General features: G+C 42.9%; 5 protein-coding genes across 5 annotated transcripts; 3 read left to right on the top strand and 2 right to left on the bottom strand.

Moving 5' to 3' along the window:
* Nucleotides 1–223: 223 nt before the first annotated feature.
* Nucleotides 224–1817, top strand: I203_104778 (18S rRNA biogenesis protein RCL1; the record flags this gene model as incomplete). Its single annotated transcript, XM_019143637.1, has 6 exons — nt 224–443; nt 527–705; nt 796–992; nt 1103–1228; nt 1331–1582; nt 1685–1817. The coding sequence occupies 6 exons, from the start codon at nt 224–226 to the stop codon at nt 1815–1817; spliced, it is 1107 nt and encodes a 368-aa protein (XP_019006686.1).
* Nucleotides 1818–2042: 225 nt separating this feature from the next.
* On the bottom strand, nt 2043–6076 carry I203_104777 (uncharacterized protein; the record flags this gene model as incomplete). Its single annotated transcript, XM_065517615.1, has 13 exons — nt 2043–2502; nt 2592–2968; nt 3083–3265; nt 3335–3374; nt 3443–3499; nt 3567–3588; nt 3658–3855; nt 3969–4122; nt 4232–4437; nt 4530–4648; nt 4747–5641; nt 5705–5882; nt 5957–6076. 13 exons carry the CDS (start codon nt 6074–6076, stop codon nt 2043–2045), a joined length of 3009 nt encoding a protein of 1002 aa, XP_065374433.1.
* Nucleotides 6077–6724: 648 nt separating this feature from the next.
* I203_104776 (glucose-6-phosphate dehydrogenase) lies at nt 6725–8757 on the top strand (the record flags this gene model as incomplete). The annotated part of the gene is made up of 7 exons (XM_019143639.2): nt 6725–6938; nt 7023–7583; nt 7655–7731; nt 7852–8053; nt 8139–8480; nt 8556–8655; nt 8727–8757. 7 exons carry the CDS (start codon nt 6725–6727, stop codon nt 8755–8757), a joined length of 1527 nt encoding a protein of 508 aa, XP_019006688.2.
* A 604-nt stretch (nt 8758–9361) lies between these two features.
* On the top strand, nt 9362–11475 carry I203_104775 (uncharacterized protein; the record flags this gene model as incomplete). Its single annotated transcript, XM_019143640.1, has 4 exons — nt 9362–10226; nt 10353–10760; nt 10856–11336; nt 11421–11475. The coding sequence occupies 4 exons, from the start codon at nt 9362–9364 to the stop codon at nt 11473–11475; spliced, it is 1809 nt and encodes a 602-aa protein (XP_019006689.1).
* Nucleotides 11476–11992: 517 nt separating this feature from the next.
* Nucleotides 11993–14851, bottom strand: I203_104774 (uncharacterized protein; the record flags this gene model as incomplete). Its single annotated transcript, XM_019143641.1, has 5 exons — nt 11993–12218; nt 12307–12666; nt 12741–13022; nt 13094–14304; nt 14390–14851. 5 exons carry the CDS (start codon nt 14849–14851, stop codon nt 11993–11995), a joined length of 2541 nt encoding a protein of 846 aa, XP_019006690.1.
* Between the last annotated feature and the right edge of the window lie 150 nt (nt 14852–15001).

Raw genomic sequence — 15001 nt, 5'->3', positions numbered from 1 at the left:
CGCTCGGCCCATTTACAAAAGCTCGGCTTCTTTACGTAATGCCGGGGGTTGCGGTCGAGGTTTCAACGAGATTTCAGCATCTGAGGATTTTTGTTGATTTGATTTTTGCCATGATCCAAGCAATAGTATAGATAGAATAAGATTGACCATTTTCACTCTTCATATCACGTACAGAACAACATAGCAATCCCCCATACGAGAAAGTGTTACTCTTCCTTCCGATATGACCACTCAAGCAGGACCCTCGAGGGATATCTTACGATTCACCACCCACCGACATCTCCGTCAGAGACTATTACTCTCGATATTATCCGGTAAATCCATAAGGGTAGATGGGATACGATCGGACGATGTTCATGTTGGTTTGAGGGATTATGAGATCAATTTGTTGAGATTGGCTGAAAAGGTCACCAACGGAAGTACCATCGAGATATCCGTCACTGGTGAGTATATCAAATACAATTGATTGTCCAGGTATCAATCCTGTATTGAACCAGCTCATATTCCCGTACGATTATTATGATAGGTACTTCGTTCCTCTTCCATCCTGGTTTATTACCTGGTGGGAATTATACGCATACATGTCATATCGGTAGATCGATAGGGTATTATTTGGAATTGTTGATACCCCTAGCACCTTTTTGTAAGAAACCATTCGAGATCAATTTGTATGGTGTAACAGGTGAAGAAGGGAGAGATATGAGTGTGAGTACTAATCCAACAATTACAGCACCCACATTCGCTTGGGTCTCAGATCACAAAAGCTAATGGGCATGACCTTGTTTCCTTTCACAGGTCGACATGATAAGAACGGTGACTCTACCTCATCTCCATCTATTTGGCGTAACAGATGGATTGGAATTACAAATCAAGAAGAGAGGTTCTGCTCCTCTAGGTGGTGGTCAGGTAATCTTCAAATGTCCAGTGGTAAGGACGTTGAAGACAATTCAATTTTTGGAGAAAGGTAAAATCAGGAAGATAAGAGGTGTAGCGTGAGTCTTTATGATCCCGCAAGAAGATCCGATTCTTTCGCTGTGCTACGACTCCCAAAGAGGTGCTGACCAAAGTTCGATCGGGATCATGATCATGATCACTTGTATAGCTACTCGACAAGGGTCTCACCTCAGTTCGCCAATCGAATGGTAGAATCCGCTCGATCGATATTAAACAGGTATATACCTGACATATACTTGATAACGGATGTTTACAAAGGTGATGATTCTGGAAAGTGAGTGATTATTCCTTAATCGGCTATATAAGATTGTCTATTCTCCTAGATGTCAATCTTGTCACTAGTCCATCTGACTGACACGGAACTTTGACATTGCAGATCCCCAGGATACGGTCTGACCCTTCTCTCTCAATCTACCACTTCCTCTCTCCACTCATCCGAAACTCTATCTGTACCGAACCAAACTCAAACTCCTGAAGATATAGCATTGAAAGCTGCCCGTCTGCTTTTAGAAGAGATCAGTACAGGTGGATGTGTGGATTCAAAACATCAATGGTTGATTGCTTTGTTGATGGCATTGGGTAAAGAGGATGTTTCGAAAGTTAGGATGGGTAAATTAACGGCTCATAGGTGAGTACCGAGTGCTCGAGTCGTACTCAGATCCCTTACTTTCCCAATAGAATATAGTTTACACGTGGGAACTGACCTATGAATGGTTGATGATTTACGTAGCGTTCAATTCTTTCGCGATATGATGTTGTTTTTTGGTACGAAATACAAATTGGTCGAGAATTCCCAAACAGGTGAAGTGGACGTTAGTTGTATAGGTATAGGGTATAGTAATGTCAATAAGTCCATGGCATAGAGGATACACTTCTTTTTGCTATCGTCGTATGTATCCCTTCCATACATTCATGCATCACAAGATCTACATCATAGTCATCATCACATCACAGATATCAACGTTAACATTATATACACGAAATGTACAGTATTGAAGTTCACATTACTAAACAAATGGAATTTTGATTGAATCGTCAAAGTAGCAGATAACTTAGTATCTGAATTTTAGAATAGGACATCCATAATCCTAATCCACTTCATTATCCTTCTTCTGTCCCGACCTCCCATTCAATGAATTACCATGTCCCAATCCACTTCCTCCTTCAGCATACTCACCGTGTATATACCTATGATGATGTGCTGAATCCGTTTCATATCCCATACCAGGTGGTCTGAAAGTAGGTGACATCCAACCGAAATTTAACCATTTCATCATCCCCGCTGGACCACTGGAGCTTGAGTCTGAGCTTGAAGAGTTATTTATACTTGTTGGGTTGGGAATCGGACTTATCACCACCCTCTTAGATGCCTGATCGTTCCTTTCGTTCACTACTAGATTTGAACGTGTTCGGGTCAAGTCTAATTTACGATCACGTTGAGCCGAGTTGATGTCGATTTGCAAAGACGGTCGGGAAGATGGGGTGATCGGTCGAAGGATTTCCTTGGTACTGGTATTGGGTAAATCTCGAGGATCAGAATGAATTGAGCTGGACATCGTGGATGGATTACAATAATTAGCTAGACGAACCTGATCGATGTTCCACCTGAACGATTCGTTCCGAACAAAATCACTCACCTCCAATTATCCCCCGTGACATGCTCATAGCTAGCTTTATGTACACTACTTATGAACTGATCCATCGTTCTCAACAGATCATGCATCTCCTCCTCTTCCCCAGGAACTACCCCGTCCTCTCTCGTCATTTCCGCACCGCCGACTCGAGCTTTACGACGTTGGTAAAGAAGCTCGTAGAATACAGCAGCGTCCGCATCGACCTCGACCGGTCCGGCAACAGTCAACATCGGTACACCCTGACCTATCTCAGGTGGGAGCAGGGGTAGTCGCTTGGTGAGGAATACGGCAATTGATGAGGGTGGATCAGGTCGACATTGAAAATCGTCCAAAGGAGTCGCGAATGATGAGAGGTAATCAATCATTGTTTCGTGATTTTTCTGAGATCAAAGTCAAATATCATACGATCAGTGAGATATGTTATATGATGTATTATCAAAAGTGATATTGGAAGAAATTCTTTCATGTGTCAAGAGCGAAGCAACTTCACCTACTTTCATGAAGAAAGAATATTTCGCCAACTCTGGATCTCTAGCCGAATCACTCCAGGTGAAAAAAGCCATGGTATGGAATATCTTAGCTATCAAGGTCAATGTCTTCTGTACGGGTACTTTCGGTAGTCCTCTTGCGAGACCAAATAGATGAGGTCGCATCAACGCTGGACCGATGAGTCGAAGCTGATGACACGATCCATGTCAATGATACATTTTACAGGCAACGCCCGTTACTAAGCGACGTAGACTCACAAAGAGGAATGAGGATACAGCTTTGTATCTTAGCTTTCTCCTAGAGCAGGCAGAATGTGTTAGCATAATAAGTATGATACGGAATTGGAGATCGAGCATAATACTCACTCTTCGTGGTTTTCCTTGACATTCTTGAACAAAATCGCAAACACCTGTCGAAGGATGCTACAAACACGGTTCAATATGAGTAACAGTTTCAAAAATTTCTGAACACTACAATAAAATCACTTACTTTGGGAAAGTCCCTCTTTGTGCTGTAATCGGCGAAAAAAAGTGACTCCATCAGCTTCATAGTATTTTAGGGTATTTTTGGTCTCTCTCACTATACATATCTTCCCAACAATCATCCAAAAGCTTAAGTATATTTCTCGTGTTCTCATTTGTCGCTTCAATCTTATTTTCCAGGATGACTTGGACCGTCGGACCGATCGATAACCTGAGGAAATCGAAACATACCAATCTCATGGTAGCTTCCAGCAGACGAGTCATTGGTGAGTTCCCTCGGAAGAGGGTATCTCCGTCTAAGTGTGATATAGATGGTGTCAGTCAATCACTGGATTCTATTGGTATAAGCCGTTGAAGTATCACTCGACGTAGTGAGTGGATTGAGGAATTAAGGAAGAATGACACCTACTGGCTTTAGCTTCTATCTCACTCATCTCCACCAACCTGTTGAAAGTGGTTCCTAAAGCCCAGTTGAACCTCGTGAATAGATCGACACATTGATCGAGTAGACCTTTCGACATCATATAATATATCGTCCTCGTGCCACCCATCCCACGGAATACCTATATCGATTAAACAGTAGACCACCATGATGAGCCGTTTTCGAGGAGAAGAAGCAAGACAATCGTATGTCTTTCGGTAAACAACAGGGAAAATGGATGATAGACTCACCTCAGGTAGAGGATATACTTCCATACCTACCACGTTGACAATGGTAAAATTCACTATCAAGCGCAATTCACCAATGACATGACCCGATGATGAGATTATAGGGAATCTTTCATCTTTGGATTTCATGAATGATGGTACTAAGGGTATATTGACAGTTGCGAAAGGTTGCGCATTTTTACCTGAACGCATACGACTAATTTTGAGAGCTACTCGTACATCATTTTCGCACAATAATCAGCTTCTCATCTATATTGCAAAAGAAACTAACTGCGATAATCATGGTGATTCATGTACTTACTGCAAGTTGAAAATTCTTTTATATTTTCGAAAGTGAATAATTCAGCCCAGAATGGTATTTCGGATCGATCTTCAGCTTGGACCCATGTTGTTTGACCCATCAGGTGTTTGTCGGTGTATCTGGATCAGATCAGTCAGTCAGCATGAATGTCGGATTCTGATTCGTAAGAAGGAATCTTCCATGCTGGGAATGTCATATTCAAAGGAGTATCACTTACATTGCAACTTTCAGTTTATCCTTCCCTGCCCAACCAGACTTCCACTCATGTTTCCCTGACATATTAGACAGCTTGCTTGAAGAGGGGTTGGGCTGTTCACTTGACCTCGCACTGATCTGATCAAATGACGGAGTCGTATGGGATAAACCCTCTTCTTTGGTCGATCGGGTATTTAGCGTTAGATTCGAGAGCGGTATACTCTCTTGCAGATCTAGAACTCGAATTTGCAAGCTTCGTTTGATTCTTGGTAGATAACTCCCACCGAAAGAGCGAAGTAAAGTGAACCATTCGTTTTGCTCTTTCCCATTGTTGAAATCCATCAATAGGATTTGATCCGAAGATGAGTCGTGATTGTATGATGAAAATGATGTATCCGGGGTATATCTCCCTTCTTCACCTTCACCTTCTTCTTCTTCTTCGAATCCAATGGAATGTTCTGTCGTCACCCCTGACGAAGAAGAAGTACCTGTTGTGGTGGTATCTACTTTCGTGATTGTATATCCCCTAGCTCTTCTACCGATCTTACTCAATGTTGACATCTGAGGTTTCAACGGTCTAGCTTTTGAGGTTGATTTCCGTAGATCGTTCTTGTAAGTGTCTCCACTTGGCATATGGAGTGACAAGACATATGGTTTATCGTGAACCGACGGATGGATTTTCTGAACATCATCATTCGCCCAGTTTAGTTCGGGTAAGGGTCTTATAATTTGTCGCAAGATGATTTCGTCATTATCGTATATTGTCAATCCACCACCTTGACCACCTCCCTCTCCATGTACGTGAATGACAATGACTCCTTTTCTCCATCGATTGGTCAGTGTCGCTGAAGTGATTCGTTTCTGAGTGGGATCGCGAGGTGGAGTGAGAGGTGTCAACTGTGGTATGGAACGTGTATCTATATATTCAGACCGTTTAGGTTATTCACTAAGTTTGAGGAGATATGATGATTTTGACTTACGCCTGAGAGTTGCTCGTTGAGTATCATACCTATCTTTTTTCCATGAAATATCTTCATCGTCAAGTTCTGCCGGGGGAGGTGGAGGTGGTGGGATAGGATACGAAGGCATGGGTTTCAACGATGGTTCAGGTGATAAGACGGTATTTCTCCCTCCGCCGTACGACGATTTGGGTCTAAGCTACAAGGGGATGTGCAAATATACGGTCAGAGGATTTTCTTCCACTCCTTCTGGACTGGAATGTGACGACTCACCAGCTGCAATCCGGAAGAACGTTTCTTCTTCGATGTCGGTTCCAGATCACTCTGAGGGGGAGATGGGGCGTTGTAAGTGGTCAAACAGTAATTGATCTCTGCTTGGAATACTGATGGCATGGTGATCAATACACTTGAGTTGATTGGGTCAGTACAAAGGCATGGATTGGGTCTTGATTGTCCGTCAATAGAAGCCAACGTTATACATAGAGAAACATCCTGCATCCTCCCGTCTCCCAGATGTGATCGGATCGTCCCAAACTCAAATCCTTCCTTCGTAGAGTGAGCTATGACCTCTGTCCATCTGACTCTTTCTTTTCGTGCACTGACCCCCCTCCTCTTCTCTTTCTGATGGGACACGACTGGATTATACGAGTAGATTGTCGATTTGAACGGTGCATGGATCCCCTCCACCTGTGATTGTGATTATATCCGGTATTCGGAATTCAGGGCACTCGCGTGCTCGCTCTGGTCATTCCCCATGTCATATATCCGCCTCCACTATGTCATCGCAAAGGGTTAATTTAGGTATGCGATCCATCTGATACTCACTCTGTTAATCCATCGGCCCGTCACCTACCGCACGCTACACTACCATACTACCATACTACCACCGTAGCATTCTTTGCTTTTCGTTCTCATTCGTTTTACTTATCTCACCTCTTTTCCATTCCTCCTTCACATACATAGCATCATATCGAAAAGTGAGTCAAATGCACACATCGGATCCTACATACTGACAAACCACCTACTTCGCAGATCGTCACCATGTCTGAAGATAACAGGAAACGTTCTGGTTCCGTCGCCGGATCCATCCCATCCATGGAAACTTCAGGTGATTCCTTGAAGGATGAGACCGTCGTCGTCGTCCTGGGTGCAAGTGGTGACTTGGCCAAGAAGAAGACTTTCCCCGCTCTCTTCGCCTTGTTCGCTCAAGGTTTACTCCCCAAGGACGTTCATATCGTCGGTTATGCTAGAACGAGTGAGTAATCATCAATGACGTCGGCCGAATGAAAACATATAACATGAATGACTAATGCATATGTCTGTTTTGTGCGATGGGTAGAGATGGATGAACAAGACTTCTACAAGAGGGAAACTCAATATATCAAAGGTGATGAATCGAAGATTGAAGAATTCAAGAAAATCTCTTCATACATCTCAGGTCAATATGATGGAGATGAGGGATTCCAAGAATTATTGAAACATCTTGAAAAGATAGAAGGTGATCGTAAATCCAAAAACCGTGTTTTCTACATGGCACTCCCTCCATCGGTATTCACAACAGTCGCCAAAGGGTTGAAAAAGAATGTCTACTCTGAAAGTGGTATCAACAGAATCATAGTTGAGAAACCATTCGGAAAAGATTTGGAGTCATGTAGAGAGATGATGTCAGAGTTGAAAGCTCAATGGGCAGAGAATGAAACTTACAGAATCGATCATTACTTGGGTAAAGAAATGGTAAAGAACCTTTTGATCCTGAGATTCGGTAATGTCTTCCTCGACGCTGCGTTCAACAAGAACTTTGTCAGTAATGTACAAATCACTTTCAAAGAGCCTTTTGGTACAGAGGGAAGAGGTGGTTATTTCGATGAGTTTGGTATTATCAGAGATGTCTGTCAGAACCGTGAGTTATCGTCCATTGCTCCATTCCAAGTATCGACAAGCGATAACTGATTGATCATATCACCCTGCCAGACCTTCTCCAAACCCTTTCTATCCTTGCTATGGAAAGACCCATCTCTTTCTCAGCTGAAGACATCCGAGATGAAAAGGTGAGTATCTGTAGCACACATAAGCCTATTAGCCCATATCTCCTCCCCGCACCCTTTTCTGTTGTGCCCACTCTGCCTTTCCGATCGGGGCCAGAGCTGACATTATCAACATCACTTCAGGTCAAAGTCCTCCGATCTATCCCTCCCATCGTCCAAAAAGACGTTCTGCTCGGTCAATACGTTGCTGAAGGAGACAAGCCTGGATATCTCGATGATGAGACTGTCCCTAAAGGTTCCGTCTGTCCCACTTTCGCAGCTATGACTCTTTGGGTAAACAACCCTAGATGGGAAGGTGTACCTTTCATTATGAAGGCTGGTAAAGGTGAGTACGCTGTTTCCGATCGACACCACCATCCACATATCGGTACCTCTTTGCAGGTTACTGATATTATTGGTGACTTCTGTAGCGTTGAACGAATCAAAGGTGGAAATCCGAGTTCAATTTAAAGATGCTTTACAAGGTATCTTCACCGATATCCCAAGAAACGAATTAGTAATGAGGATCCAACCTTCCGAAGCTGTTTACTTGAAGATGAACGCCAAGTTACCTGGATTCGCTACCAGAGCCGTACCAACCGAATTGGATTTGACTTACAAGAAGAGATTCGTCGATACCAACATCCCTCAAGCTTACGAGGCTTTGATCTTGGATGCATTCAAGGGTGATCACTCGAACTTCGTTAGAGATGATGAATTGGATGTAGCTTGGAAGATCTTCACTCCTATCCTCCACTGGATCGATGGTAAGGGTGAGTAAAAAAAAGGAAAAGAAAATGAATGAAAAGAAGGAGAGCTGATGAGATTGCGAATGTTTGATTGGGTAGACGCTCCTAAACCCGAACCTTACCCATACGGTTCAAGAGGTCCTAAGCAAATCGACGAATTCACCTCTAAATACGGATACAAGCGATCTCCTCAAGAATAGTGAGTCTGCTCCCTGTCGCCCTATCGCGGATAGAAGCTGTTGACTAACGATAATTGTTTACATTTCACAGCTCTTGGCCTCAAACCTCTGCTAGCTTATAAGGAAGAAGTTGTGGTCTGGAGCAAAAATAAAATTGAAAAAGAGTTTTTTTCGGAGAGCTGCAGGAGCGTCTGTATCTTGTGTTCAGTCAACTTCGTGCGACGGTGCTGTTTAATGAGATGAGAAGAAGAAGTCATTGATAATTGATATTGATTAACGTGTATATGCACACTGTGGACAACATCGGGAGGCACAAAATGGTACCGAATAGCTTCCGACAGATTTGACTCTTTTCCCGTCTGTCTCATTTTCACGCCCACTCTTAACAGATGGGGATGCTCCGAGTGCCATTTGAGCGTCCAATATCCCAAGTCTACTGCGACACACAGGCTGTGTATGCTTCTTGATGGCTTTGGAGATAATGTAAATGACGTGTAAGAGGTCTTTTTCCAATGGGTAGCCATGTGCCACCGATAGTGAATCAAAATTCCGGTTACATCTTTACGACAGGTGTCTGTGTTCAAAAGTTGCCGCTTAGTCCTCATGGCATTCGATTGTTCTCTTTCTCTTTCTCATCCTTATCATTCTACTTCTTGCATTCATCATCACCAGTACATATCGCTCTCATCTTGATATCATCCCATTGGGATATATGAGTCCGGATCGATGAGTGGAGAACAACCACCTCCAGCAGCATTCCGACTGCCGACTTCACTCCCTCCTCTACCGGCACCTACCGTCACATACGATGACTTGATCCAGGGTGAATTCAAGTTCAACGTTAATAGCAGGGACGAACAGGACGAGTACGACGGTGCGGATGAAGATAGGGATAGATCATGGGGTCCTGGTGGATCAGGTAAGAAGAGGAAAGTACCTAACATGGGAATGGGAATGAAGAGACCAGGTACTCCAGAAGATTTATGGAATAATCAAAGTCAAAGTCAAATCACCGATGGTGGTATGAATGATGATGATGTTCATCATAAATATATTGATTCTACCAACCAATCATCGTCATCATCTAGTGCTCCCCCTTTACCTTTTATAAGAAAGAAATTGAGATTGAGTCCAGCAAGGAGATTGATAGAATGGAAAAAGCAATTATTCATCAAACGAAAATCCAATTTCATTTCACTTTATATCGATGCACAGAACGCTTTGGCTGAAAACGATCGATCGAAAAATAAAGATACCACCACCAGCAACAAGAACGGCAACCTTGTCAATACGCAGGGTTCAAGCAAGAGTCGAAAAACGGATACCCAGCTGTCGACTATGACAGGTAGAAAATCGAATTTACCTGATGTGAGTGAATTTGAAAAATTGTTACCTGCTTTGGAAGATGTCAATTTGGGTTCATGGTCACCGGATCAACATGGTTGGAAGAACAATCAACCACTCCAACCTGTAAAATTTAGGACTTCGATCAAGTTTAGAAAGAAGGAGTGGTTGAGGAGTAAGATGAAAGATGTTAAGAGAAAGGGATGGTTCCCTGAAGGTAGTTTTGAATTCGAGCTGGAATCTAAAGGTGAGTGTAGATTGTCGAGATCATATACTTTACCATGAGTTCTTGCTCATATAGCTGGGATTTTTCGAGCTTTACCACTAAGATAGATTATATCAGCTGCTGATTTATGACGAGATACTTTCGCAGCCTCGTCCACCCTCCGTGCGAAGGCGAGAGAGCAATCTGCCTTACTCAAATTAGCAAATGAGCTCCGATCACTCATCATCACTTCCAATAAGATCTCCTCTGTTGTCACTACGACTACTACATCGACCGACGACAATATCAAAGATGATGACAAATCACCTCAGAAAACTCGTCGAAAGATAGCTGGTAACAAGGACATGAATGCTTCTGCTGTCGGAACCGGAAATACACAAATAAATCCCAAGGAAGAGAGTCAACCGATGTCACAGAGTCAATCTAAAGATTCAAATGAAACGAAAACCACTGCCACCGGAGGAGGAGGAGGAGGGGGAGGAGGGAAGAAGAAACCTAAAAAGAAGAAGAGGAGTGTTTTGGCCAATCAGAGTAATCCGCATCATGTCGATAATTGTAAGTTGTCATAGCTTACGAGAAATCAGCCACCAGGTAGTAACTATCTAACCAAATCTGAATCAATATGTTAACCATTATATGATTCTTCGCAGATCGTCCATCAAGAACCGTCTCACCTCATGGCGACCCATACGAACCCTATTCATCCCATTTATCACTGTTCAACCCTCCTCCCATGGTCTTCCTGGCCACTCGTACACGACACAAACCCAAAGCCCTACAAGCTTCTAACGAACTTACCGTAAATAATGATATCAACGTTGATTACAACCCGGATATTCGACCAAACGAAGATGACTTCATCTGCTGTTTCTGCGAATACGACTTGTACTATTCTACCGAATCTATGCGCAAGAAGGCGATCAGAAAGAGGAAGAAGGAGATCAAAAGGAAAGAAATGATTAAGAATAAAGCTAAGAATGTGGCTGAAGGTAAGAAAAGTTCGTTAAGGAATGAATCAGATTACGATTCTCAAGAAGAAGATGAGGAGGACGAGGAAGAAGAAGACGAAGATGGTTTTGCGGAAGATAGCGATCAAGATAATTGTCATGATGATGGACATGGACGGTGCACGTAGGTCGATCACTTGTATACATATTTGATTTGAACAGAAGAAAAGGATAATGACTGATGGGTACGAATCTTACGTGTGTATAGGTGCGGAAGGAGAGTGAAAAAACCGAAACCTGATAGAGATAAAGAAGATGGATGATGATTATCGATTAGTCTGAATTCTTTTTCTTTCTGATTTTTTGCCCTTCGACCAGCCAGACTGGAGACTTGGTTTTTGTCACGAACGAAATGAACGTTATGTTTATATAGATATATTATGATTTTCCTTTCTCTTTCATATTTCCCTATTATTTCCATTTTTTTGACGACTCATGTGCCCAACACGTATATCCTGCATTCTCTCGCCTTTAGCTCAAAAAGCCAACTCTCTTATCACTCATCTTTGAATACCAAACCGTACTTTTCTTCCTTTTCTTCTTCTTCATGGATCCTCACACAGTTGCATAACTCACCTAAATACGCTCTTTCTTGCATTGTACATAATTTTCACACTCATACTATTTCTTGATAGCATCATCTTTTGAGAGGTGCTACAAATATGCATTTATGTTATATGACTACAAACACAATGAATTTATGACTCAAAAATGAAATATGATCCAACTACTTTTTTTTTTGATATACGAAAATGTTCATTATCCCGAAACCCCTCCCAGCTAGCCGTAAAGCACTCTTCTAGGTTTATCTTCATCACCTTCATCAACCTCTTCTACACCATCTTCAAGTACTTCCAATAACCTAGGTTCAGGTCTTGAGGCATCTCCATTGGGTGTACCTAAATTTTCAGTTGATTGTTGCGAAGTGGCAGGTTGATTCGGATCGGGTTTACTCGTTATACGTATATCATCTTCTTTCAGATCGATAGTAACGATTTCACCATCCCTAATGAACATAACACAACATCGAATATTTAGCAACATTTCAGAGCAGTACTGATGGGTGTTTAACTAGATGTTTTAGCTGTACTCACTTGATCGTACCATCCAGTAATTTACCTGCAACTTTCGTGACGACCTTATCTCTTATAATCCTCTGTACGGCCCTAGCTCCAAATTGTTCTGAATACCCTTTATTAGCCAACCACACCTTAGCATCTTCCATGACGTTCAACGTTATTCTCCTAGGATCCAGTCTGCTCTGAAGTTCCCTCAATCTCAATTGGATGATATCCAATATAATGGACGGTGGAAGTTTGTTGAATACCAATAACTCATCTAATCGGTTGATCAATTCGGGTCGGAAAAAGGTTCCTACCGATTTCAATACTTCGGATCGAGTAATATCGGTGATCGAGCCATCGGGATGACATGCGTTGGGTTCGTATAATGCTCTGGCAAACAGGAAGATACGATGTCAGCAGCTGTGTTGGGTATCCGATGTACTAACAAAAAAAAGTAGACTCACTCTGATCCGAGATTAGATGTCAAGCAGATAATGGTATTCTTAAAATTCACTTGTCTACCTTGACCATCCGTCAGACAACCCTCATCAAGTATCTGAAGTAAGATATTGGCGACATCCGGATGAGCCTTCTCGATCTCATCAAAGACAACCACGGCGTATGGTCTCCTTCGGACGGCTTCCGTAAGTTGTCCACCTTCTTCGTACCCTACAAACCCAGCTGTGGCACCTATCAATCGAGAGACCGTATGCTTATCGTGGAATTCAGACATGTTGAGTTGGATCCTAATACGGATGACCATTATCAGCTTATAATACATACAGGACGGAAGAGAACGGAGAAATGATGAACTCACAATCCCCTCTTTTCATCTGCGAACAGGAATTCCGCCAGAGCTTTCGTCAATTCACTCTTTCCTACACCGGTTGGACCAAGGAACAAGAACGAGGCCAAGGGTCTTGAAGGAGGTTGTAATCCAGCTCGTGATAATCTGATCGCATCACTGACAGCATGTACCACCTGATCTTGACCTACTACCCTAGTCTTCAGGGAATCTTCCATATGGACTAACCTTTCTCTTTCACCTTTCAGAAGGTTATTCACGGGTATTCCAGTAGATTTCGCTACTACCACAGCTATATCTTCCGACGTCACTCTATCTTTCACAGACATGTTGGGTTCTTGAGAGTTTTCATTATCCAGCTCAGCTTGAGCTTTGGGTAATCTCCTCTGTAGTTGAGGTATAGTTGAGAATCTTAATTTCGATGCTTTTTCGAATTCACCATTCCTCTGAGCATTCTCCAGATCGATATTAGCCTGTTCGATCTGTTCTTTTATACTTTTAATTTCCGCTACTCTTTCTCTTTCCTGAGCCCATGAATCTGCTAAATGCTTTTGTTCCTTCTTTTTCTCTTCTAATTGAGTTTCGACCTTTTCTCTCCGACTGACTGAGAAAGGATCTTCTTCATTCTTCAATGATTCCCTTTCGATCTCAAGTGTGACGATCTCCCTATCCAACGTTTCCAACGCAGTAGGTCTAGATTCCTGAGCTAACTTCAACGCTGATGAAGCTTCGTCGACCAGATCAATGGCCTTGTCTGGTAGATATCTATCGGGAATATATCGATCGGAGTAGACAGCAGCAGTGACTAAAGCAGAGTCGGCTATCGATACACCGAAATGAGTTTCGAATCTGGTTTTCAAACCTCGGAGGATGGATATGGTAGATTCGACTGAAGGTTCATTGACCATGATAGGTTGGAAACGTCTTTGAAGCGCTGCATCTTTCTCGATAGTCTTCTTGTACTCGTCCAGTGTTGTAGCTCCCACAAGTTGAAGGCCTCTAGCTAAAGCTGGTTTGATCATGTTTCCCGCATCCATTGATCCTTCTGCTTTACCCAGGTTGAGCAAGGTATGAAGTTCGTCAATGAAACATATCACATTGCCTTCTTCTTCTTCTATGTCTTTCAGTAATGCTTTGAACCGAGATTCGAATTCACCTCGAACTCCTGTGCCTGCTAAGAGCATCGAAAGATCGAGAGAAAGCAAACGTTTACCATGGAGTGACTACATAGACAACGATTAAAGCATCAGCATAAGCTCTCTTTGATACAATGAGATGTAATTCCTTGTCCAGATAGGCTACACTCACCTCTGGAACCTCCTTATTGACTATCCTAGTAGCTAACCCCTCCAAAATAGCAGTCTTACCAACACCTGGTAAACCTAACAGTACCGGATTACTTTTCGTCCTCCTACTCAATATCTGAATAGTCCTCCTGATCTCCTCGTCCCTTCCGATCGTAGGATCCAATTTCCCATCTCTTGCCAATTGAGTCAAATCGACCGAAAACTGTTTCAACGTTTCACCCTTTTCAGGTTGGGACGGTCCACCCATCATCCCTCCTCCGGGAAACCTCATACCCCCAAACCCACCGCCACCACCTCCACCAGGTGGTCCGCCGGGCGGTGGTCTGGGTGGTCCTTGAGCATATGAGCGGACGAGGATAGGAGTGATGGTTCTGACGGATGGTCGAGTCAGGATGGGGTGAGGAGTGAGGGGTAATCGGGTGGATAGTCGAGCTGTCCTGATGAGATGTTTTCTAGCGAGCATTGCGTGTTTTAGCTATCTTATGTTGGATTTCTTCGATGCTGGGTATATTCTAATCGTTCACGTATAATCCTATCAGTTGATAAACGGACAGTATAGGAAGGTATTTAAGCAAGACAAGAGAAGGTGGGTGGCGATTGTGGTTGAATATTT

Source organism: Kwoniella mangroviensis, assembly GCF_000507465.2.
Source record: "Kwoniella mangroviensis CBS 8507 chromosome 1 map unlocalized Ctg01, whole genome shotgun sequence".
Taxonomy (NCBI): Eukaryota; Fungi; Basidiomycota; class Tremellomycetes; order Tremellales; family Cryptococcaceae; genus Kwoniella; species Kwoniella mangrovensis.
The sequence above is the reverse complement of the archived record's forward strand: the minus strand, read 5'-3'. Positions and strand labels throughout refer to the sequence as shown.